The 22,678-nt window shown below is 42.3% G+C and overlaps 2 protein-coding genes across 8 annotated transcripts; one reads left to right on the top strand and one right to left on the bottom strand.

The window, feature by feature from the left end:
- Positions 1–1,694: 1,694 nt before the first annotated feature.
- ramp2 (receptor (G protein-coupled) activity modifying protein 2) lies at positions 1,695–6,541 on the bottom strand. Of its 4 annotated transcripts, none has more exons than XM_023264181.3 (6): positions 6,343–6,541; positions 5,655–5,717; positions 5,540–5,569; positions 3,658–3,687; positions 3,316–3,493; positions 1,695–3,209 (listed from the first exon to the last, which is right to left on the bottom strand). In XM_023264181.3, the coding sequence occupies exons 1-6, from the start codon at positions 6,395–6,397 to the stop codon at positions 2,960–2,962; spliced, it is 606 nt and encodes a 201-aa protein (XP_023119949.1). In that variant the 5' UTR covers positions 6,398–6,541; the 3' UTR covers positions 1,695–2,959. The 4 variants fall into 4 exon arrangements, with proteins under 4 accessions (XP_023119949.1, XP_023119950.1, XP_023119952.1 ...); XM_023264182.3 differs by having other exon boundaries at positions 3,316–3,490; positions 6,343–6,537; XM_023264184.3 differs by lacking the exons at positions 5,540–5,569; positions 5,655–5,717; positions 6,343–6,541 and adding an exon at positions 3,927–5,508.
- Positions 6,542–9,982: 3,441 nt separating this feature from the next.
- Positions 9,983–22,658, top strand: ezh1 (enhancer of zeste 1 polycomb repressive complex 2 subunit). 4 transcript variants are annotated; one of them, XM_023264188.3, is made up of 20 exons: positions 9,983–10,111; positions 11,700–11,883; positions 12,024–12,149; positions 12,507–12,629; positions 13,059–13,176; positions 13,296–13,505; positions 14,069–14,171; positions 14,455–14,618; positions 14,765–14,856; positions 14,969–15,131; positions 16,246–16,430; positions 18,594–18,685; positions 18,852–18,880; positions 18,971–19,096; positions 20,229–20,407; positions 20,519–20,614; positions 20,728–20,809; positions 20,896–20,979; positions 21,060–21,144; positions 21,292–22,658. In XM_023264188.3, the coding sequence occupies exons 2-20, from the start codon at positions 11,704–11,706 to the stop codon at positions 21,350–21,352; spliced, it is 2,298 nt and encodes a 765-aa protein (XP_023119956.1). In that variant the 5' UTR covers positions 9,983–10,111; positions 11,700–11,703; the 3' UTR covers positions 21,353–22,658. The 4 variants fall into 4 exon arrangements, with proteins under 4 accessions (XP_023119956.1, XP_023119955.1, XP_023119960.1 ...); XM_023264187.3 differs by lacking the exon at positions 9,983–10,111 and adding an exon at positions 10,406–10,909; XM_023264192.3 differs by lacking the exon at positions 9,983–10,111 and adding an exon at positions 10,406–10,909 and having other exon boundaries at positions 21,060–21,186.
- Positions 22,659–22,678: the final 20 nt, after the last annotated feature.

Raw genomic sequence — 22,678 nt, 5'->3', positions numbered from 1 at the left:
CGTACAATGAAGCCTGCATGCCGACCCGTCGTGGTGGAGCCCCGTTAGTCTTCACTGAAACAAACTGTTCTAATGGTACATTTTTCTCCACGAAGAAACTTTTCGCCGCGTAGCAGATGCCAAAGCTGCGTTTAAGTTCCGGGTTTTTCCTGTCCGTAGTGCGCATACAGTCTATGTGCGCTAGCAGGTGGCTAGTTAGCATGGAAGCTTTGTGGCGGCTAACGTAGAGTCTCTCCACATTGTGCCGCTTTGCCGACGCAATAGTCGCCCCGCAAATAGGACACATACATTTATCTTTCACTGTCGTGAAAAAGAACTCTTCCTCCAAGTCATCGTGAATAAAGTGTTTTCTCTTTCACTTCTCTGTCATGTTTTGGGGGTAAAAACCACATCTAGCTTCCCAAAGTGTCTGCGCCCGGAAGCTTCAGCAGAGTGACGTGGTGGTTTGACATGCGCAGTGAACTCTGACTCGGACAAGGTCAAAGTTCATTTATACCGAAGACATTTTTGTTTTAAAAAAAAAAAAAAAATTATAATAAATATTATAATTCAAAATCTGCATTAATGTAAGTATTTTTGATTTAAAAAGAACAGCAACTATAATTTTTTATAAGGAATTTCATGGTGACTAGTGTTATTTTTAGAACATGTGTGACGGGCAACTCACATGGTCTCTGCGGGCAACCAGGCGCCCGCGGGCACCGTGTTGGCTACCCCTGCCATAAAGAGTGCAAGATGCTGTTTTTCTTTCTATAGATTTCACACATACACATCAGCTGTTTGTCTGTATACAAAGATAAACAACAGCATGTCAGGCAGGGACTTTTCTGATACAAATGTTGCTCAGGGAAAGGCTTGATTCTGAGTTATTTTCAAAAAGATTCTTTAACATTTAACTTTTGTTTTAGAGGTGAAGTGTTGTTATTTCAAGCTTCATAAAGCAGTTTGTCTCTGTATCGCCTGGAGCCACTAGAGGGCAAAGTTTCCCGACTGAAAACATTTTAAAACTCCCATGTCCTGGATATTGACCTTCAGTACTTGTATTCTGAAAGGAGCATACACACATAATGTTTTTAGCTTTTTTTTTCCCCCAACAATTGATGTAATTTGACCAATGAAATGCGATTAATACTGTTTGCACAATCCCGTCTTGCACAACGACATCACAAACGGTGTCTGGTTTGTTGTAACAATAAGGAGTAACACAAAAATTGGATGAGCTCAGAGGAGGGGGGTGGGGACGAGGATGACCCGGCATCGAGAGAGGAAGAAGGTCACCAAACACACTTTCCCACCCAGCCCTGCCAGACACACACACACATGCACACACAAACACACACAGACAAACACAAGCCCACCCTACAGTGTTGTGTATGCCAGATGAGGGTGTGATGCATGACTGCTGTCACTGCTTCCTTCACTACATCAGCACTTGCGCAGCATAGCAACTGCACCACAATATACTGTTCGCCGAAGATACAGTGAAACACTACCTGAGGCCTTAAAGCTCTGCCATCTGCCTTACACTCGAGGAGTGTTTAATCAAAAACTGACAAAGGTGAAAGGGTACTTTCACCACACTGATGCTGCCGAACATGAGCTGGACTTAATACAGTCTGCCTCTTTCATGTTAGTGGAAGTTTCTGAGATCATTTACCCGACTGTCCAGATGAGTAAAAGATTAAGCAACTGCCAACAATCCAACAGTCGGTTTAATGGTTTAAAAGATAATAATAAAAAAGTGTATAAAAATGCAAACAGTACATGGTGTGAGAGCAGGCAGGATGTATTCGCTCAGACTGTACAGTACGATAGTCCTGACAATAGCAGAAATATAACAAAGCATATAAATACACATTTTGTTCCCAATCTAAAAGCACTTACAATGGCTTTGTCGTCAAAACTGAACAATACATATCCACATTAGCATGATTCAGGCCAAAGATAACACTCGTCTTTTTTGTCATTGCTCAGTGTTTATCATTATGCTGCACAGACAGTTTAAATGTCTTCTGTCTACTTTCCTTCAATTAGCTTATCGTTATGAGATGACGCGATGATATGAGGGTTTGGACAGATGGAAGATTTCCTATTCAAAAATAGACAATACCAGGAGATCTCCTTTTCTGGGCACACCCATTCATTGTGTCCCATCTGTAGCCTCTGACCCCAAACCTTCCATATGCTATGACTCATATAACCAGATCCATGCATTAGACTCAATTTGTTTTCCTGTCCTCCCTACACACACATAGAGGACATGGACACGTTTATCTAATTCAGACTTAAAAACAGTTGAGCTGGCATGTTGTCTCCCTACATAGTTAAGTTTGAGCAGCAAATAAAGAGAGTTGCATATAAAAAGTAGTTCAGTAATAAAAAATTACCTTGTCTTTTATCAGCACAACCAGTGTCCTACATAATGTGTAGTGTCAACATGAATATACAGTATTTTGCCTTTACTTGTTGCAAGCTCCAGAGCTTTTGTCATAACAACCCTGAATACTGGCTTCTCCAGTATGAACGAAGCTCTGTTTTCTGCATATTGTGTGCAAACTAGATGTGAACAATAGTTTAATCATTGGTCCAGTCAAGTGGTTGAAAACAAAACTTTTGTCACAGTCTTTTGACTAAAGTGTTCACAAGATACAGTATAGTACAGGACACAGGACATTGACTTTGCCACACCAAGTTTCTATTAACATCAAGACATTTGTCATTGAACAGCAATAAATGTGATGTCACAGAACATTAACTCTAAATTGGTGTTGTCTCTCAATCTTCAATTCAAACTTCTTCTGAGTTGTGAAGTGCAAGTAAACCTGCCAGAAAGATCCAGTCCTCTGCAAGGTCACTGGTGGGGATATGAAGCATAGCAGCAGTCTACGAGTTAACAAGCAGTCCTCAGGCCAGGAGAGAAGGGAGAGAAGGTCCATCTTAGAGCAGAGATTCTGGATTATCAGGAGCTGCCATCCCCGTTTTTGGTCTTGAGCACCACCAGGCTCACCATGACCGGGATCAGACAGATGGGAGTGATCACCAGGGCCAAGATGATGGCTGGTGGTGGGTCGCTTAGCTCCTCTGTAGGACAGTCCTGGAAAAACCTGGAGTGAATGTCCACAAAGGTCATTTCCACCAGAGGGTTGGGCCACGGGATCAGGAGACAGTCGGATATCTCCTCCGTGCAGTGGCTTAGGTTGCTATACAAACTGCAGACAGGGAGAATGTGGAAGCTGAATCAAGAATTGGCGAATATTAAGCAATATTTATAATATGACAGATAATTAACTGTGAATATAAACATGCACTATTTACCTGTTCACATTACCCCAAATGCACCACTCACTGCTGTTTAGTGAATCCATTGCAGTCTCAAATTTGCTCAGACAGAGATGGTCATACAGACTGGGGAGGCACTCCATCGTTGGGATATTGTTATAATGACAGAATCCGCACAAATGCACACATTGGTGAGAATTATTTCCACAAGCTGCTTGAAATGGAGTGGAAGACAAGGAGGCGACAAAAGACAGATGCAGACAGAGGCAAGTTAGAGCATGACAATAAAAAATTTTTTTCAAAGAGCTAGATCAAATTCCTCTTTCTTCACAGAATGATATAAGAGACGGTGTATGTTTGTAAGTTTATGTCACCTACCGAATGGCAAGGAAGACTGTCCAGTGACATCTAAAAAGTAGAAAAAGTAGCACTTTTAGATTAAAAACATGCACATCAAACACTGATACTGGCAAAACAGTCAACATAAACCTTCTTCCATGCAAGCCCTTTCTAATTCATTAAAGAACACATGTTTCCTGGCAAATACAATTGAATACAATGAGACTTCTTTTGCCTATTGTAGCCTTTTTACATTTGTAGTGCTGAGGCAGGCATTTGCAGCTGCAACAGGGAGACCACACACTCACCGGAGAGAAAGGAGAGGAATACCCCAATGAAACCAAGTGCTCGCTTCATGTCAGAAAAAAAGAATAAAGGTACGTTTCCCCCAGCTGATGACCATGTATAATAAACCTAAACTTCTTAGACTCTGTACAGCGAGGCATAACAGGAAACCCGACAGGATGGAAGAGACGCAGTGTAATCCTCGGTTACCAGATGTCCAAACAATGTTACCCGCGGTTACCAGATGTTCTTCGAAGATCTGTCTGATGGCCCTCCGCCTTGGCAGCAGCTCTTCCCCTTTCCAACACACGCTTCTTTAAGATTTTCTTCCTTTTTTAAAGGGGTGGAGGCAACAAAGATTGTCCTCTCCATTCTCCCAAATAAAAGCGAGCACACCCAAGCTGGGGCTGGACTCACATCTGAAAACCCTTTACTCTTTAACTCTTGTTCTGCTTTTTAGTCTCAGTTTCTCACAGTCGAAGGCCTGGCCAGCTCACAGCATGTGATTTATTTGCCTTTTGGGCTGCCTCTGCCAAATAGGAAACATAAGTAAACATTTAGGGCTTAGCGTTTTGGGGTGGATGTAATCATGACTCTGCAGGGTGTGCTGTGCAGACAGCCATGATTTCATATTTGGGTTAATTTGACCAAACCTGCAACAAGTTGTTAGTCAGAGCTGACAAGCTGTTTAAATGGCCAACTGTATTTACACATACACGCTAGTAAAGAAAGCTTACAAATGTGGGAAACCTTTGTTTTATGTCACGGGGAGCTCAGAGTGCGTCTGTAAGATAGTTTTTCACTGTCACCACTTTGGAAAGCAGATTTCAAGAATGACTAAATGAATGAATAAATAAAATCTACAGTACATGTTCTCCCACAACCAACTTGTTCATTTATGTCACTGAATCCACACGTTGGGCCTCTCACAACATCTGTTTGCCGAGCAGCATTTTGATTTAGTAATGACATCAGGAAATGTGTCTTTTGAGCAGAGGAGGAGCTCAGAGTTGGGGGGAGTTGGCAGGGGAAGGAGGGGGACAGTTGGGGAAAGAAAAAAAAAAGGGAAGGCACAGGATGAGGAACAGTGAAAGGGGCGCTGCTCCAAAGCTGCAGTTGTTTCACAACTCGGAGTTCATGCGTTGATCACAGACATTGCATGGGGTGAATGACGAACAAATTCAGGAAGTTGAGCCAGGTGGGGGCTGCTCATAATGAGGTTTCAGTTAACCCTCAACCCCAAACCATTATGGGCCTCATGTCTACTGCTGTTGACCCCTCACTGGTAGAGACCTCCCCGGGAGTTTATCTTGGATTCTCATGATGATACACACAAGGAGATATCTTGGCAGACAACAGGATCTCTGAGCTCTGCTTTCTGGGTTTGTCAGTTCCAGGCCAAGCAAATAAGTTTAAGGAAACGATCAAAAAAAAATCCCCCAGCGGACACAATTATATAATCGCTGTTTGGAACTGTAAAATATGTAAAAACTGAACTGCATCCATGCATTTCTGCTAAATTATTTAAGAAATCAAAATTTGACCATTTGCAGTTTTAATTTGTTAGGACAATACGGACATGTTGCTATTAGTCGACAGTATAATAATATGTGTTGGAAAAAAATCACAAACTTACCAGGAATCATCGTCTGTGTTGAGTTATACACTGTAGGGGAGGGATGTCAGGTTAGTCAGAGTATTTGAGGTCATGAATGTGTTTTTTTCCTCTATTGTCTTCAAAATACACATACCTGCTGTGGTGGTCGGTTGCACTGTTACCTTTTCATCAACCAGACAAACCACTGTTGTGCATCCTGCAAGGAAAAAAAATTATAATATGAGAATTGATAATTGAAATAAAGCTGTAAAGTAGCAACACTATAATCACTAGCACATCATATTAGCGAGCTATTTCTTGATCTAAAAAAATCCTGTCCTGAACTTGTGAAAGCGAAGGAGGTATGGGAAGTAACAAAGAGTAAGCTGTGGGGAGTGAGCACATCAGTGCATCCTCCCTTTGTCTGCCACTGTTTTGAGGAAGTCTTAATATATTCAACTCAAGGACATTTAAACAGTCTACAATCATTCCCTCTGCACAAGAATAAAATGTCTTATTCAATACAGAACAGCAAATAATAACCACAGGATAAATTGTTCAAAAAATAAATAAATGAATAAATAAACGTGATGATAATATTCACAAAAAGTAACACAAAATGCTTTAAAAATAAACTTGTTGCCTCAGGTTGGTCACTCTTTGACCCTTAACCCAAACTGTTTAAGTGTAAAACTTAATCATAGGACTGGCTAAGCTCCTTTCTAAAGGCTACTCAATTACTGAAAGTTCCTAAGAATTCCTCTTAAGAGGTGAGCTAGAGGGCAAGTTAAGACATTCAATCAGAGGAGTGGAGAAATGGACAGTGAAAATCCTCTACTTACCCCAGATGAGAAGAGCCGCAAAACAGCCAGAAAACACAAGTCTGGTTACTGTCATTTTGCCTGACTATGCTGTGTCCGTCTCCCCTGGTGGGTAGGGATTACATATCTCAACCTTTTTGCAGGAAGGCTCTATAAAACAACAGGAAGCCCTCATTTCCTAGTATGGGCGGATTCACCAAATGGGGCAAAGAGCCTCTGATAATGTTGGAAGTAGTGTGGCCCATTGGTGCACCAGCATCACTCTCTCTCTCTTTATCTATCACTTTCTCTCATCCCACCCTCTGGTCTCAAACTGAAATAGAGAAGTTGGGGTGAATCCCACCCACTCTTTTTTCTTTTCCCTTCATTCTGTTTTTAAGTTTGCCTCTGATTTTATCAATACAGCAATATTTTAGATTTAATAATGGGTCAATGTAAGTTAATTTCAGGTCAAACTTTGGACTGAAGAGGTCAGGATGATACACTCAAAGGATTTTGCTAATTTGAATACTTTAACTCTTTTTTTATCACCATTATGAGATACAAGTTTTCTTAACAAAAAGCAGCAGACCTGTAAACAGATCCTAACATGGAACAGTGGTGGATTTCTCTTTTAATCTATCATTGGAGACTACATTTTCCAGATTACATCAGATCAGATGCTGCCATAAAACTTGACATTTACTGTTTACGACTGCTGGTGCATAAGGAATATATTGTTTTTGTATCTGTGCTGTGGTGTACCAGCAGTGCACACGCCCCCTCTCCCCTTCTCGCCACTTCTGCTTCTGACGTCAGCCTGAGCTTCTGTGGTAAGGGGAGGTTGCAGGGATATCCAGAGTGAAGCTGATGCACTCATTCACGTCACTGAAAGATGAGTTTTCTCCCTCAGCTGCTGGTCTTGGAGCAAAGCCAGATAGCTTTGGCCAAAATTGCTTCCACATTTCATTTTGGTGAAAGTAGGCCTCTCTTTTTATATGCAATGGATTGAAATTTTTTTCTTTAATCGAACAAAAAGAAGCTGAAATATCAAACTTACAGTTAGGGTGACGTTAAACGACTAAATCGATTTTGCTCACAAAGAAGAGCATGAAACATATTTCAAATGTTGCCGAGGGAAAGCAAAATCAGGGCAAGTTTACTTGGCTCATCTGTCTTCCATGAATAAATGCGTCTTGGAGTGAGTGTGTTTTTTTATTTTAAATGACTTAAAAGGTATCTGTTTAATCAGTCCCCAAGCATTTGTCACAGATCATAAAACCTCCGACTTATCTGAAGAAATGAGCCTCAACGGCAGGTGCCAAGATCAACACACACAGTTTACACGATATAGAATTAAAAACTTCCTGCTGATAACAGGCCGAACTCCCCGAGCTCATCTTCCTGTGTGTGTTTGCTTTTGTGTGACAGCTCAGCATCAATATAGCACGAGCCACTCCAAATACCAGTGTACACAGGCCTAACATGCTGTGTCGTGCAGGGTACGTTTGGTCACTTGATGCATAATTAATAACCAGAAATGCACGGAATAAACAGCAGAACCAGAGAACAGAAAGGAGCAACAACATCAGAGAGTAATAACCTGGGTCAGTTATATTGGTATTCCATAATATTAGATTTCTTTATCCTGATTAGACGTGTGTGTATGAGCACATGCACTGTCATTCCATAAAACGTAGCTGAACAGTGCCATCTTGTGTGTCAAAGAAGCATTATTTCTGTAGTTAGCGTTTGTCTCTTAGAAGAAGCAAACTACACAACAGATTTAACTGCTGGAGATAGTGACAAATGAGACTGCATACAAAAACTAGACACAAAACTAATACACCACTTGCACAATGTAAATATGTATTAAAGATACAAATGTATGCAGACACACGCACAAGTTCTTATGCATAAACGTAACATACACTCACACTGTAATGCTTGCACAATGTCCACTGCACTTTAGTTTCACATTCTCCTCACTCCTCATGATTTATGACTATTTCTTCTATTCTTAAGCATTTTTTTTATCATGTCTTGTTGTTATTGCACAGCATTGTGGAACTGTCACTTTGCATTTAGTACTGTATGAGCATGTGGCAAATGAAACTCTTGTATCTTGAATCAGGTAATTAAAAACGTTTATTCATGACAAGCACGATTTTAGTTGTTAGCACGATTTTCAACATGGAATAAATACACAATATGGTGAACTTAGAATATAATTAAATCTGGATGTTGAGACATCAGCCAGCTTAGTTTACAGTCAGTAAAGAAGCAGGCCTGAAATCTGTTGCTACTTTTCACAACAGAAGTGTTGCATATGTGTGTTCAATTCTGCACAAACTGCAGAAGTGCAACAGTGAGAATGGCAGTAATATACCTTGACAAAGAGACACAAAATGATCATAAAGAGCAAAAAAACAACTACAAAAAGACACAAAATGACTATGAGGAGACACAAAATTACCACAAAGAAACGCAAAAAATTCACAACCATAGGGAAAAAACATTTTTAAAAAGATTGTATTCTGCATTACAAAAGTAACTTTGTGCAAAAAAAAAAAAAATCTATGTAAAAATGCATCTTAAAAGAGAATTTCCTATTTCAGTGACAGGAATATTTCACAAATATTGACCAAACTGTCAAAAATAAATATTGTTCAAGGAGAGTATCCCTCACATTGTGATTTCATTATGTGGAGAAAACTATGTGTGTTTTTGCTTATGGGTTTAATTATGTGCATATTCAGGAAGAATATTAGCAGTTTCTGGCCGTCAAATCGGGTTAAATGAGAAAATCTGAATAAAAAATTAGATATGGTTAATTGTGCTGCAGGGACGTGATAAATGCATGATCAGTTTGCATGTGTTTTGAAACCAGATTTCCCATTTAGTTTTTGCACAATCATCCGAACATTCATACAGAGCAGGGGTGTCAAACATAAGGCCCAGGTCCAATCCGGCCCACAGAATGACTTTACAAAGTGTAAAAAATTACAGAGGTGAAAATGAAAACTGACTGTGAAAATATTTAACGGCATTGAAAGTGACTGAGTTTGGTTTGGTGGAACCGTATTGTTGATGCACTGCCACAACTTTTATGTATTTTTATGTATACATTTTCTACATTTACAAGGCAGGGGGATAACTTAACGCTATTCCTTAATAGTTCCCACTTTAGTTTGTGTGGTGTGGTGTGTCAGGATTACTACTCAGATGTGGAAATAAATGTAAATTTAAAATATTTTCTGGATCTACATTTTACAAGATGTAAAATACTACATGGTTCAGTTCCAGATACCTGTGACTAAATGTTTTGTACCTTTGGATACACTGTGATCCGTAAGTTGTGAAACACAAATGATAAACTGAGGCTTAATATCGTTGAAATTCCACTTAAGTTGCTTAAGCAATATCACATTGTTCATTATGATTTGTAAAAAAAGATTTCATTAAATGTGAACATTGGCAGAATGCACTTGAATGTGGCCCCTAAACTAAAACGAGTTTGACACCCTTGATATAGAGATGAATGTATCTTCCTGTAAATTCTGATCATTTTTGCTTCTCATGCGTTTGCCCTTTAAAAATAACCCAACCTCCATTTAAAAAAAAGTGCTTTACTCCAGCCGAAGTTGTGTGAAGTTGGATTTTACGTGAAGTACGTGATGGCATCAGTGGCATGAGGCAGCAGCACCCACGGGATGAACCGTGTCGGGCTCTCCCTGGAGGAGGAGAGCTGAACAGCAACTCAACTGTTTTTCCATCCGACAGAATAAGTCCGTTGGAATGTCAGGAAACTGTAGGCCACCTTCCAGCTATTACTTAACCATTTTTAAATCTTAGAGTATTAGACAGTCTTTTTTTGCAACGTTAGTGCTAAATATAAGCATTCAACTGTTTTGCTAGACGTCTATGTTGTTTTGCATTTCCTTAAAAATAACCACTAGGCCTATATTCCTGTGATGTTGCGTTTAAGTGCTGTCTGTTCGACTTTACTGCACTGCATTTTGCACTTTCTCGGTTGCTCTAAATAGGATGGTGTGATTTTTTTTTTGTTAAAAGCCAAAAAAAAAAAAAAAAAAAAAAAAAAAAGCCAAAGACTGTTCTGCCCTCACGCATTTAGATGGCGATCTAGCACTCCGGACAGTTGCATCAGTTCCTGTGTGTGCGCGTAAAAAAAACGAAAAGAAAAAAAAAGACTGTGCCGTGGCTGCTCCACGCTACTTTTTTATTCACAGGACGCAGAATAGTAATAAATCCTGCTCTGCTAAAGGAAAAAAAGGCTGCGATCATAATAAAGACGTCACCCTCCTGCTCGGGTTGGTTCAAGCGAGCCAAGTGCGCAGCTATTTGTAAGCTACAACAACAACAACCTCCAGCACCATGCCCGTGGATAACGCAGGGATTTCTGTGAGATCCCCTCGCCGTGTGGAGACGAGATCTGCGTCAGATCCATAGCAAAGGCAGCCCTTTAAATTGCTCCGGATCTGCCTTCTTTTAAAAAGAAAAAAAAGAAAAAAAATACAGAGAGAGAGGGGACTTGATCGCGTTGCGGGCTGCTGTCGCAACAAATAGGACGCAAGACGAGGATTTGAAGGTATTTAATAACTGCGACACTGGATGTACAGATCTGGACGTGCACACGCCGTGCGCCAGGATAGCGTGCCGTCATTGTTGGTGCTCTCGGTGCGCACGTCTTTAAAGTGTTCTACATGTAGACGGGTGCTGTGTGGCTGCGTTGGCACGGAGCTGCACCTACAGGACGCAGCGCACTTCATAGCTGTGGCTGTGCACACCTCGTAGTCCGGGGGAAGCAAAACAAAAAAAAACCGCACCGTGGCAGTTTCCTGGCCTCAGTTTTGCTTATGTGTTTATTTGGAATCATGTTTTAGCTCAAACGGGGAAGTTGATGTCCAATGAGGCGGTTATGAAACCCAGGAAAACTGTACTACGCACTTTTCTGCTCTGCTTTTCTGAAGAGGCACGCCCACTCCTGAGCAATGTGGATGCCCCGTGCTGTTAAATTCATAGACTTTATCCATTGATGCACACATTTCACTGTCTGTTGGTCAGGATTTAAGCAGACGCCTCCTGTGATTTAAAAAAAAAACAGCAGCCTACCATGAGCAGTTTAAAGCACCCTGCTGGAAGACATTTTTACATTAGGTGTCTGTTTTGTTTTGTCAACAGAGGGGGGCAGTCTTTCAGAAAAGCTTCCACTGAGAGTGAATGGGGAAGTTTAATGCTGAGAGTTAGTACTGTGATAAGATAGCTAACTGAAGCAGAGAAGGCACACCAAAGCTATTGATTGTGAGCATGCCAATACCTACAAGTTTAGAATGTATCTGAGCTGAGATTGTGAAGCAAACATCCTTCTGTTTTCAAAGAGTCATGGAGGAAACAGCTGCAGCAGCCCCGGCCCCTAGCACCGGTGTCACCCCCCCAACTCCAAGACCTCAACCTGCCTCCTTTGTACCCTCCCGCAGCCTGCTAGAGTGGAGACGGAGGGTCAAGTCGGAGTACATGCGCCTTCGCCAATTAAAACGCCTTAAAAAAGCAGAAGAGGTCAAGGTGGGTCTAGTCGGTTCTTAACAACCTGCTGGTGAAACACTAAGGTGTTCAGTTTGTGTGCATGGATTGCATGCATGGTGTGGGGGAGCTGCAGCAGGTGCTTGTTTGGTGGGTGAATTTGTTTGTCTGCTTGTCTCCAGACCCTGTTCATGTCCAACCGGCAAAAGATTGAGCAGCAGACAAATCTCCTGAACTCAGAGTGGTCCAAGCTCAGGATTCAGTCCATTCCTCTGTCAACTTCTGGCGGAGCTCTGGCTAACAAGAAGGTGTGTGTGGCTCAGTCTTCATATTCCCGTCCAGGGCCGCTCTGGCTCTACTAGTAATCCAATCTGTTCTTATAGCGCGAGTTTGTTGTGAGAAAGCTTGTAAGAAAACTCCTTAATGCCCATCATGTTGAGTCCTCCTCGCCATGTTCATATAGTGACGACCCTGTGGGAGCTCATAATACAAACAGCCTGAGGGCATAACAGCATCTCTCTGTTGCCACATGCTGTTAGGCTCCGCTATATCGTGTTGCCCTGTTTGGGGTCAACCAGCAAATTTGATTATGTAGTTATAAAACTGTCCAGCTATGATGAATATTGTTGTAAAATCTGATCAACCCACCTCTGGTTCTCTTGCAGATGTGTACCGTTGAATTCGGCTTCCCTGGATTCAAAGCTCAAGCCATCGCCATGAGGCCGCTGTCAACGGTTGCAGGAATCCCCTTCATGTACTCCTGGTCGCCTCTGCAGCACAACTTCATGGTATGATGAACCACATGAGGTGCTTTTACATCTACAGAGCACATTTTATGTTATGTGTCACTATTTTACCAGACTCCACTTTTTGAGATTTTTATGTGCTAAATGGAAACTGGGCCTGCTCCTCTTTAAGCTGATTAAATTCCTGGTCCACCGAACATCTAAACCAGCTGGATAAACCCAAGAACACATCAAGCTGAAACCTTCTTTGTTCCACAGAAGATTTATTTAGAAAATACATCTGCAAAAAAGGGGATATGCTCATTGAACAGAACCTGCTCGCAAAAGAACTCGCTTTGCATTTCTTTATTTTCAGTGAACCTTTGCTTTCTCTGTGGAATATCCGTGAGCAGGACCGTGTGCGCGTTTTGTGAATTGTTTGCTACACCGGGCGGTCACGTCGCTGTCTTTACAGGAGGTTTTGTTTTCTAGGTAGAGGATGAGACGTTCCTTCACAACATCCCCTACATGGGTGATGAGGTGCTGGAGCAGGACGAGGCCTTTCTGGAAGAGCTCATCGACAACTATGATGGTGTCCATGGTGACAGAGGTACATGTAAAATGCTATGTCCCATTAAATTCTAATAATTTAACCATTGCTACTATACTTTTACCATATTTAAGATATGATAAGGTGTGACAGTTAATGACATGTTAATTGTGTCCCAGAGGGTGGGTTCATCAGTGACGAGATCTTTAAAGAACTTGTGGAGGCCTTGAGCCAGTACTCTGACCATGAGGAGGAGGAAGAGGAGGAGGAGGTGACAGTGAAGAAGGATGAAGAGAGAGTGATGAGGAGGAGCGCAGCGGAGGGTTCAGAAGAGAATAAAGCCGGAGCGGTGACGTTCATCAGGAGGAAGAGGAGAAGCACTGCTGAGGGTGAGTCTTCGGCGGCGCATTTGTGCATTCAGACTCTGTGAGAGGGCTGAACAAGGCTCGTACCGTTCCTCTCATTACACTGTACAGCTGCCGCAAGGTCGCCCTGCCACAGCAGTTCTTGAACTGGCATTGTTTGCTTTAAAGCTGCCCCTGTGTGGTTGCTGTGTGTGAGGGAACTGCTTGTCCATGACACTGATATGGCGTGGCTCTAATTACAGAACTGAATGACCTCTCAAACCAGGCTTTGAAGGAAACTGAGGTGTATACACGCTCTGCCAACACCTAGCGATAGTGAAATGGAAGCATGCTGTCATTCAACTTATGGTTCACAAGCACATCTGTGCAGGAAGGGGTCCACAAATACAAGATAGTATCTACTCTGTTCTTATTACATCATGATTTTCGCAGAGAGCTGTTATTGCTAACTGGCCTTGAGAATTGTGAAAACCGCACCGTTGCAAAATGTTTAAAGGAACATATTACATAATCCCTTATTTGTGAATCGGTATCAAATCCTGATGTGTGTCCTAATCTGGGTTATTTGTGTTCACTGTGTCCCAAAGTGAGGGACGTGTCCAGCAGCAAGAAGATCCCCAACGAGCAGATATTTACGGCCATCGCCTCAATGTTCCCCTACAAGGGCACCACGGAGGAGCTCAAGGAAAAGTAAGAAAAGTGCAGTCAATCCAGGGATCTATGTGCACAATGCTCAGCAGTCCGTTGCTTAGTGTTCACCATGGAGACGCAAGTTGTCAGGGAGGAAAGTAATAATGGTGGCTCCCTTTCAGGCTCTCTGACTCAAAGGAGTAGTTGCATCAGCATCTGAAAGAGCTTCACTTAGAAAGAAATGCCTTTGCCCAACACTAGTGCGCACACTTATGAGGGTACTAATACTGTGCCACAAAGAAGTGACATATCACAAATAAAGCTTTCCATACATCCTGTTCAGGTACAAGGACCTCTTGGAGCCCCCCAGCCCGGTGAAGCTGCCTCCCCTCTGCACCCCCAACCTTGATGGACCTTTCGCAAAGTCTGTGCAGAGGGAGCAGTCATTGCACTCCTTCCACACCCTCTTCTGCAGACGTTGCTTCAAATACGACTGTTTCCTTCACCGTAATGACTTGTCTTACTTTCATTTTTAAGTGAAACTGAGATAAATACATGTAGCATCTAGGCCTTTTCATTAATTTTTTTTGACATACAGCTGCTAACTAATCATCTGATGTGCAGTAAGGAGTCAAAATATGTTTCTGCCTCAGCTTTTCATGCCACACCCAATGTTTACAAGAGGAAGAGTAAGGAGATCCGCATGGAGACTGAACCATGTGGTGTGGACTGCTTTCTGTTACAAGTATGCAAACAATTATTTAACTGATTGGTGCATTATATACTCAGGAGTGCTCCCTGTATTTTGTTGTTTATTGTGTTTCTCATTTTTCCCGTCCCTGGTCCTGTTGTCAAAGAAAGGGGCGAAAGAGTTTGTGGATCAGAATATGTTACGATCACAGAGATCTCGGAGACGACGGAGACAGCAGCGTCCCACCAGTTCCACTTGTGCTGGACCGTCCGGGTCCCCAGAGGAAGGCAAAGAGGGCGACAGTGACCACGAAACCACCTCCTCCTCAGGTAAGATGCTGATCTCACAGGAATGGAGTTTGTTATGTGTTTTAAACCACAAAGATTTCCGCTTTCTCAGCTACTCTGAAATAAAAGTAGAAATCTGGTTCATTCTGGTAATACAATTAAGTCTGTGTGCTCTGTGGGTTCGTACGCTATAGTCACTATTTATTTTAATGTGTTTCTGAGACTGAGTCATTTATGACTGAGTAGATGCATCATTTACCATAACCTTCCCCAAATCCCCCCTTTTCTGGAAGGCTGTCTGCCCTGACTGATTGCAGCTCTTCAGAAAAGTGCAATTTGGCTGCAGATGACATGTTTTGCTCTCTTCTCTGTCTCCCCTTTTGCATCTTTCTCAATATCAGCTCTCTTTTTGCCAAGCAAAATATTCATTAGTTTTGCATGCTTCAGCCTCAACATAAACACTTTGTACCCTCTCTCCCTCCTCCTAAAGTGCCTTTTTCCCCTTTAAAAAAAAAAAATTCAATCAACATTTTCATGTGGAGAGCAGCAGGAGGGAAATAAGAGCAATCTTCTCTGGCTCGTTATCCTCTTCTAATTCGTCCTGAAGCTCTCAGGTTGTTGCTAATCGCCATCAGAGCCTGACTGAAAGTCCCTGTTAGTTGTGGAAACCGCTGGTGCTCAGCCAGTGACTCAGCAGACTCTCTCACACGTGTCGAGATAATGTGGAAAAAACAGATTGTGGAGCAGATTAATAAAGATACTCAGTGCTGGAGCATGTGGCCACAGCAATGCTGCATTCAGCCTGTTGCCAGGCAACGTTCTGCTCTGTGCCTTGAACTGTGGGTGTTCAAGCGTCAGTGCTGAATATCCAAAACGCTAAATCTAAACGCAAGGTCCCCTGTGTGTGTACATAGATACACAAAAACTGCATCCAGAAATAGAAAAATGTATATCTGTGGGGGCTTAAGTTACTAATACCAATGTGTGTGTGCAGATAAAAGCTAACTTTCCTGAGACTGAACAATTTTTAAAAAGTGTTAGCGTGTGTAGCTGATTTTCTGTAGATTAATAAAATATGACTGAAACTTTCTGAGAAGAAGAGTTAGTCAGTGATGCTTAGGTATCTGTGTGAGTATCTGTATCTGTGTTGAATCAGAGGGGAATTCACGGTGCCAGACTCCCACCAAGCCACATCCAGGGGATGAGGATGGGGAGCAGCAGGCATGCTGTGTGGTCCAGTGGAGTGGGGCCGAGGAGTCGCTGTTCAGGGTGCTGCACGGCACATACTTCAACAACTTCTGCTCCATCGCTCGCCTCATCGGTACCAAGAATTGTAAAGAGGTAAAATACTCACACTTTATACACTGCCAGTCCAAAAAACTAGAGTTGCCACCTGGATTTAACTAAGCAAGTAGGTACGAGCCTTCCACTGGATGATTATTGCAGTGATGAATATGTTTCAGCAGACAACAACTTATTTAAGCCTAGCTGATGCAGTCAGGAGCTTCTTATTTCTTAAACAACCATTTTGGAAGACATGTCCTGTGGTCATGGAACTGATGTTAATCTGTCAAATTACTGGCCTGCATCAAGCAAAGAATACAACTAAGGAGATTTCCGAAACTGCTAAAATCAGGTTAAGAACTGTCCAACAAATTATTAAAACCTGGTAGGATAGTGGTGAACCATCATATTCGAGGAACAAATGTGGTCGGAACAAACTGTTGGATGATTGTGATCTGAGATCACTTAATTGTTTGGGGAAATCCTATCATAAGAATGATGCCATGGTTACCGTTCCGCTATCTCAATGGGAAATCCTTAACAAATCCATGGATCAGATTACAAGATGCATCACTACCAAAATCGAATCACTTGGTCCTTGTGCCATTTCTGACCTACCCTGAAAATTTCATCCAAATCCCTTTGTCAGTTTTTGAGTAATGTTGCCAACAGAGGAATGATTCACATATGCCAATCGTCACATAACTCTGGAGTGTTCCTTGTCAGAATAATTAATCGAACTTACCTTCATTTTACATTTTTGTGTCATTTTGGATGAAATGCTAAAGCATGACATTTTTTTCACATTTTTGGACAACATACTAAACTATGATGTTTTTGTGACATTTTGGACGTTTTGTGACATTTACCACCAAATACTGTAATATGACATCTTTGTGACATTTTGGCTCACCTACTATACTATAATATCTTTGTGGCATTTTGGATAACATACTTAACTTTGACATTTTTGTGACATTTTAGCCCACATACTATACAAGTGATTCAAGTGAAATTACTTGAGTCCATTCATCAGATTTTGTACAGCCACCTGTGGACTCTCAAAGGGCTTTATAAAGCGATTTTCACACATGCTCTAATACTAATATATAACAGGATTTGATGTGTAGTTTATCTTTAAAATGCCAGATTCTGGCATAATGAAATGCGGAGACGTAATGTACCATTGTTCAGTGGAACAGAAAACAAAATGAACGCACATAATGATGTAGAGAGTGGCTACAAATAGAAAACAAAGGAAGAAATGTGAAGTGAAATGAGGCCTGAATTTTTGAGAAATAGCACTAAAAGCACTGCCACAATTGTGTGTCATTAGCTTTCCCGTCTGTTGTTTACTAGTTATAATAACTATGAAATGTAGTTTTGCAGTGTTAATCTATGAACTCCAGCTACAGCTTTCTGAAACTTGTGCATAGTTGTTTTGAAATTAAGTAGAAAACAGACTTGCGTTGCTAATTTCTATCGCGTTTGCGTCGGTGCGAGTGTAATAACACATGCATGCACATGCTGTGCCTGTGGTTTTATGGTGTGGATAATTGGGCTGACTGCAGAGAGAATGGCATGTGGCACCATAAACAGGGATGCTAACCAGATGTGACGTCTCTCATATTCTCTCATGATGCAATTCTTCAGACATTCCCAACCTCATGTCATTTGAGCTTCATTTGGTCTGTTCACAAGAGTGCAAAAGATCAAATTGCAGCTTCTAAATGAGATTTCAGGTTGTTTTATTTTTTTACTTCTGTGCCCCCAGTGTAGAAGAAGTAGAATCATCACTGCACATCCAACCCTTGTAACCCCTCTTGTCTCAAAACCAGACAGGTTCAGACTCTGTATTGCACCACCACTGCCTTGCTGATAGTCAGAGAGCCCCCACCCACTGCCTCACTCAGTGGACACGCTGAAACCAGCTGCATCATTATGTATGTCTGTGTTCTAGGGAAGAGGCCAAATCTGGGTTTTAGCAGCCAGAAGTGGTAGAGTGTGTGCGCACACAGATGCATGTGTATGTCTGGCCTCTGCAGTGCAGTTTTGATAGCAGAGGACGGAGGAGGGTGGTCAGGATGTTCTGTGGCATAAGCGCAGCGATATGATTTTCAGGTTGCACAACACAGTAACAGTAAGGAGAACAGAATTTCTTCATGGTTGTGACAGTTGTGACGAATACGCAGGCTGAGATGTCATTTTTGTTTCCCACAGGTGTACGAGTTTGCAGTGAAAGAGGTTCTGATTCATCGTGTTCCTTTGGAGGATGGAGGGATCTCGCCTCAGAAGAAGAAGCGAAAGCACAGGCAAGATATCGGCTGTTATTTTATTTCTTTCTCTGTCACCTTGTCACATTTTTTTCCCCTGAATAAGCCATGAGAGATCAATTAACTGAACAGGAATGGAGCAGTGTTATAGCAGTTCATGACAAAGTTGAATGAACCCTGCCTTTGTGTTTGTTTGATGTTGCAGGTTATGGGCAAAGATTCAGCTAAAGAAAGGTATGTTTGTGACTATCACTACACTGTGCCCTCTGACATAAAACACAGCCTACTGTGCCAGTCTGAGGGCTTTGTCCTCTGTTGCTCCAGATAACTCGTCCAATCAGGTGTACAACTATCAGCCATGTGACCACCCCGACCACCCCTGTGACAGCTCCTGCCCGTGTGTGATGACCCAGAATTTTTGCGAGAAGTTCTGCCAGTGCGAGCACGAGTGTGAGTCTCACCTTCCTCGTTCACCTGTGTCACCAGTCTCTCGCATACTGAACAATTCTTTCTGTCTTTCGCACACGAACACACGAGTAGGCTGCTCTTCTGTGCGATGCTCAAAGAATATTGTTTGTCATAACCACATTTTCCAGTGAAAGATCTCAGCAGTTTTAAAGCCCTTTTGCCAAGCCACAATAGAGCAGGGCAGCAGAATGTAAAATGATTCTGCAGGATTCTGGCAGCGGTTAGAGGAGAAACTGTCCTCTAGCGGGGATAGGTGGCTGTCTGTTTAACACAGAGCTGCGTTCACAATGAGGCATTTGCTGCTGCTGCAATGACCCAGAACTGTGTTTTCTGAAATGGCCACACGGTGGAGGAGTGCGTTTTGTATTTTGCCCTCTGGAGACCTCACAATAGAGAGTGAGAGAAGATAAGATGAAGTAAACATTTTGCAATGGTTTGGAAAGGATGAGTTTTGCCTCATTTGTTCATGTGCCGTGATTCGGTCACCTTCTCTCCCCCCTCCTCCTCCCTGTTACCTCGCCTTTTCCCGTAGCAGAGGGGAGCTGGGGCCAAACAGGAAGCAGCCCTCAGTTCCACATGTGCGTGCTCTAAAGACTTGGAGGGAAATCAAAGGGATATGACAGGCCCTGTGCCTGATATACAACATCATCTCCAACATCAGTATGAGTCAGACAGCTTCAGCTAAACAATGCTTGATGATACAGACGCATAAAACCCACACAGGCTGGGAACGAGAGCTTAAGACGTCACGACAGAGGAGAGAAATGGTGCCTGGAGCTCTTGTTCCGGCCAGTTTTCTCCAAGCAGAGGCTGCTGGAAAGACATTTTGGTTATTCTTGCCCTCCGTTCATCTGCCCGGAGGGTGTTATGTTACGCTCCTCAAATTTGTATTTCAGCATATCTGCCAGCAGAGGTCTCTGACTGATGAAGCTCTCAGCAGTGCTCAGCCATCGAGCTCCTGCGCTGCAACTGCATTTTGAGGAGGAATTATTTATCATAATCATATCGGGTTCCGCCAAGTCATATAATATATTGTATTCCTGTATGCAATTTGCTCACAAACCTTGTCAGCAATTTCCCTTTCAAAGCAGCTGTGTGCCTAAATGTTTTCCAGGCCAGAACCGCTTCCCAGGCTGCAGGTGTAAGACTCAGTGCAACACTAAACAGTGTCCCTGCTACCTGGCTGTGAGGGAGTGTGACCCAGATCTGTGCATGACCTGCGGTGCTGCCGACCACTGGGACAGCAAAGCAGTCTCCTGTAAAAACTGCAGCATCCAGAGAGGCCTGAAAAAGGTAAAGTGGGGGATTTAATATTTAAATAACTGCAGACTGATATTTTGTTGTCGTAAATAGTGGAAGCTGGAGGTGTGCACATAAATCATATAGCGTGTACTTCCCTTTTAGCACCTGCTGTTGGCTCCGTCAGACGTCGCCGGGTGGGGCACCTTCATCAAAGAGCCTGTTCAAAAGAATGAATTCATCTCTGAATACTGCGGAGAGGCAAGTCCATGCACTTTAGTCAGATTTTATTTTCAAATGCATTATTCATAAGCTGTCAGCGTGATTGAAGTGTGGCACTCAGTGTTGTTTTTCCTGCGTGTTTGCATGAGCAGCTGATCTCCCAGGATGAGGCAGACCGACGTGGAAGGATCTATGACAAGTACATGTCTAGCTTCCTTTTCAACTTGAACAATGGCAAGTACTCCCCACTCTTGTTTTGCTGCTGTACACCAGACATAGTACTATGTTAAGAAATCCTTCATATATTCTGTGTCTCTCAGTAGACTTTGTCGTGGATGCCACGCGAAAGGGGAACAAAATCCGCTTTGCAAATCATTCAGTTAATCCCAACTGCTACGCTAAAGGTGAGCGTGTGTCCACCTCATTAGCTATGTGAAGATCGGAGGGGTTCTGTTGGCTGACGCTGTGTTTGCTGCTGTTGCAGTGGTGATGGTGAACGGAGACCACCGCATCGGAATCTTTGCCAAACGAGCTATTCTGCAAGGAGAGGAGCTCTTCTTTGACTACAGGTAGAGTCACAGGCCTTTTTGTGACTCTCCATCAGCTGCAAAGTAAAATAAAAAAAACAAGAATAAGTCGCTGTGCATTGTGACTGAATAACTGCCCTCTAGATATACTGTATACTAACTCACTTTACTTCATGTTTCCTCCAACAGATACAGCCAAGCAGATGCCCTCAAATATGTGGGAATAGAGAGGGAGGTAGACATGGCTTAGCTTCATCATCTGCCTACCTCCATAACCTCCTTAACTCCTTCAGCCTCCTACTAATGCTTCTGTCCCTCTCTGCAGCATCACATCTAGCTGACAAAGTCTCTATTGACAGTCGCTGTCTCTGCCCTCTCTGCTGCACTTCCAAAAATAGAAAGTCCCTCCCTGCGGTTTGCAGGTGCTGCTGCTCTGCAAATGCAGCACCATCTCTTTCAGCGACAGCTCTCCCCTCTTCATCTGCCCAGACCCACCCACCTACCTGTAAGACTGTATACGCCAAGCTTATTAAACTAAACTATTTAAAGTGGAAATACTATTAATCGGTATCGCTTACTGCACCAAGAGGATCACACGTTATTTTTTCTTTTATTCCATCTTGTCGAAGCAAAGAGGCTGCAATTACCCATTACTCAGTGTGTTTCCCTCCGCGGTTTTGTTACTGTACTTATAGACTGGCTTTTGTTTGACATCTCAATACGTAACGCAAGTTTAAATCTGTGAAATGCATGTGCTGTCTTTTGACAAAACCATCCATTAAACATGTTAGCCACAGCATTAGCTTCAGTCAGATGCTGTTCCTGTGCAGTCACTCTGTATTGTAGTATGATGTTACCCTCTGACTGTTCCACAGAGAAACGTGATCAGGGTTCGGTAGCTTGATGTGTTCCCCTGTGAACCTTTTCCAGTGGCTAGCATCACCACCACGTCGTTATGGTAAAAATAAGTTATTGTGCATTTATATCATTGTTCTGCAAAAATAGGCAACCAGACGAGAAACCGACTGACTGAATGTAACCCGTAGACGGTGGCGAAGAGATCTCATCCCTCCTTTGATTTTACGCATGATCCCATTATTGGTACTCAGAGCAAAAGCTTATCATCACGTTTACATGACCTTGAAATCTTCACACTTTGTCAGGCAAATAATTATGAATAAACCAGTCACAGAGTAAATGTCTTCCTTTAAAAATCGATAAAAGTGCCAAATAATTCCACACAGAAAAGTGCTGCAACGATATGGACGTGTTGCATAATTAACAATGCTGTGTTGAAGGTAAGCTTTACAAGAATACAAGAAAATTGTCGGTGTTTGACCAAATATTGAATTCCCCCACATGTGAATGTAAAATATCATTTCTCATTGTTTTTATTTTTTTTTATGTCCAGATTCGCTGTTTTTCATTTATAGAACATTTTTAAAAAGCCCACTATGAAATGAGATCTTTCTCAGTAGAGATGAACAAAAATGGAGTTTAATGCTATGTACAGTGTATGCCTATAAAAATAAAACTTTAACTTTATACATTAACAACGCTGTCCTCGTCCTTTTTT

This window comes from Amphiprion ocellaris, chromosome 19 (genome assembly GCF_022539595.1).
Source record: "Amphiprion ocellaris isolate individual 3 ecotype Okinawa chromosome 19, ASM2253959v1, whole genome shotgun sequence".
Taxonomy (NCBI): Eukaryota; Metazoa; Chordata; class Actinopteri; family Pomacentridae; genus Amphiprion; species Amphiprion ocellaris.
Note: the sequence above shows the minus strand (reverse complement) of the source record. Positions and strands in the feature narration are given on the sequence as shown.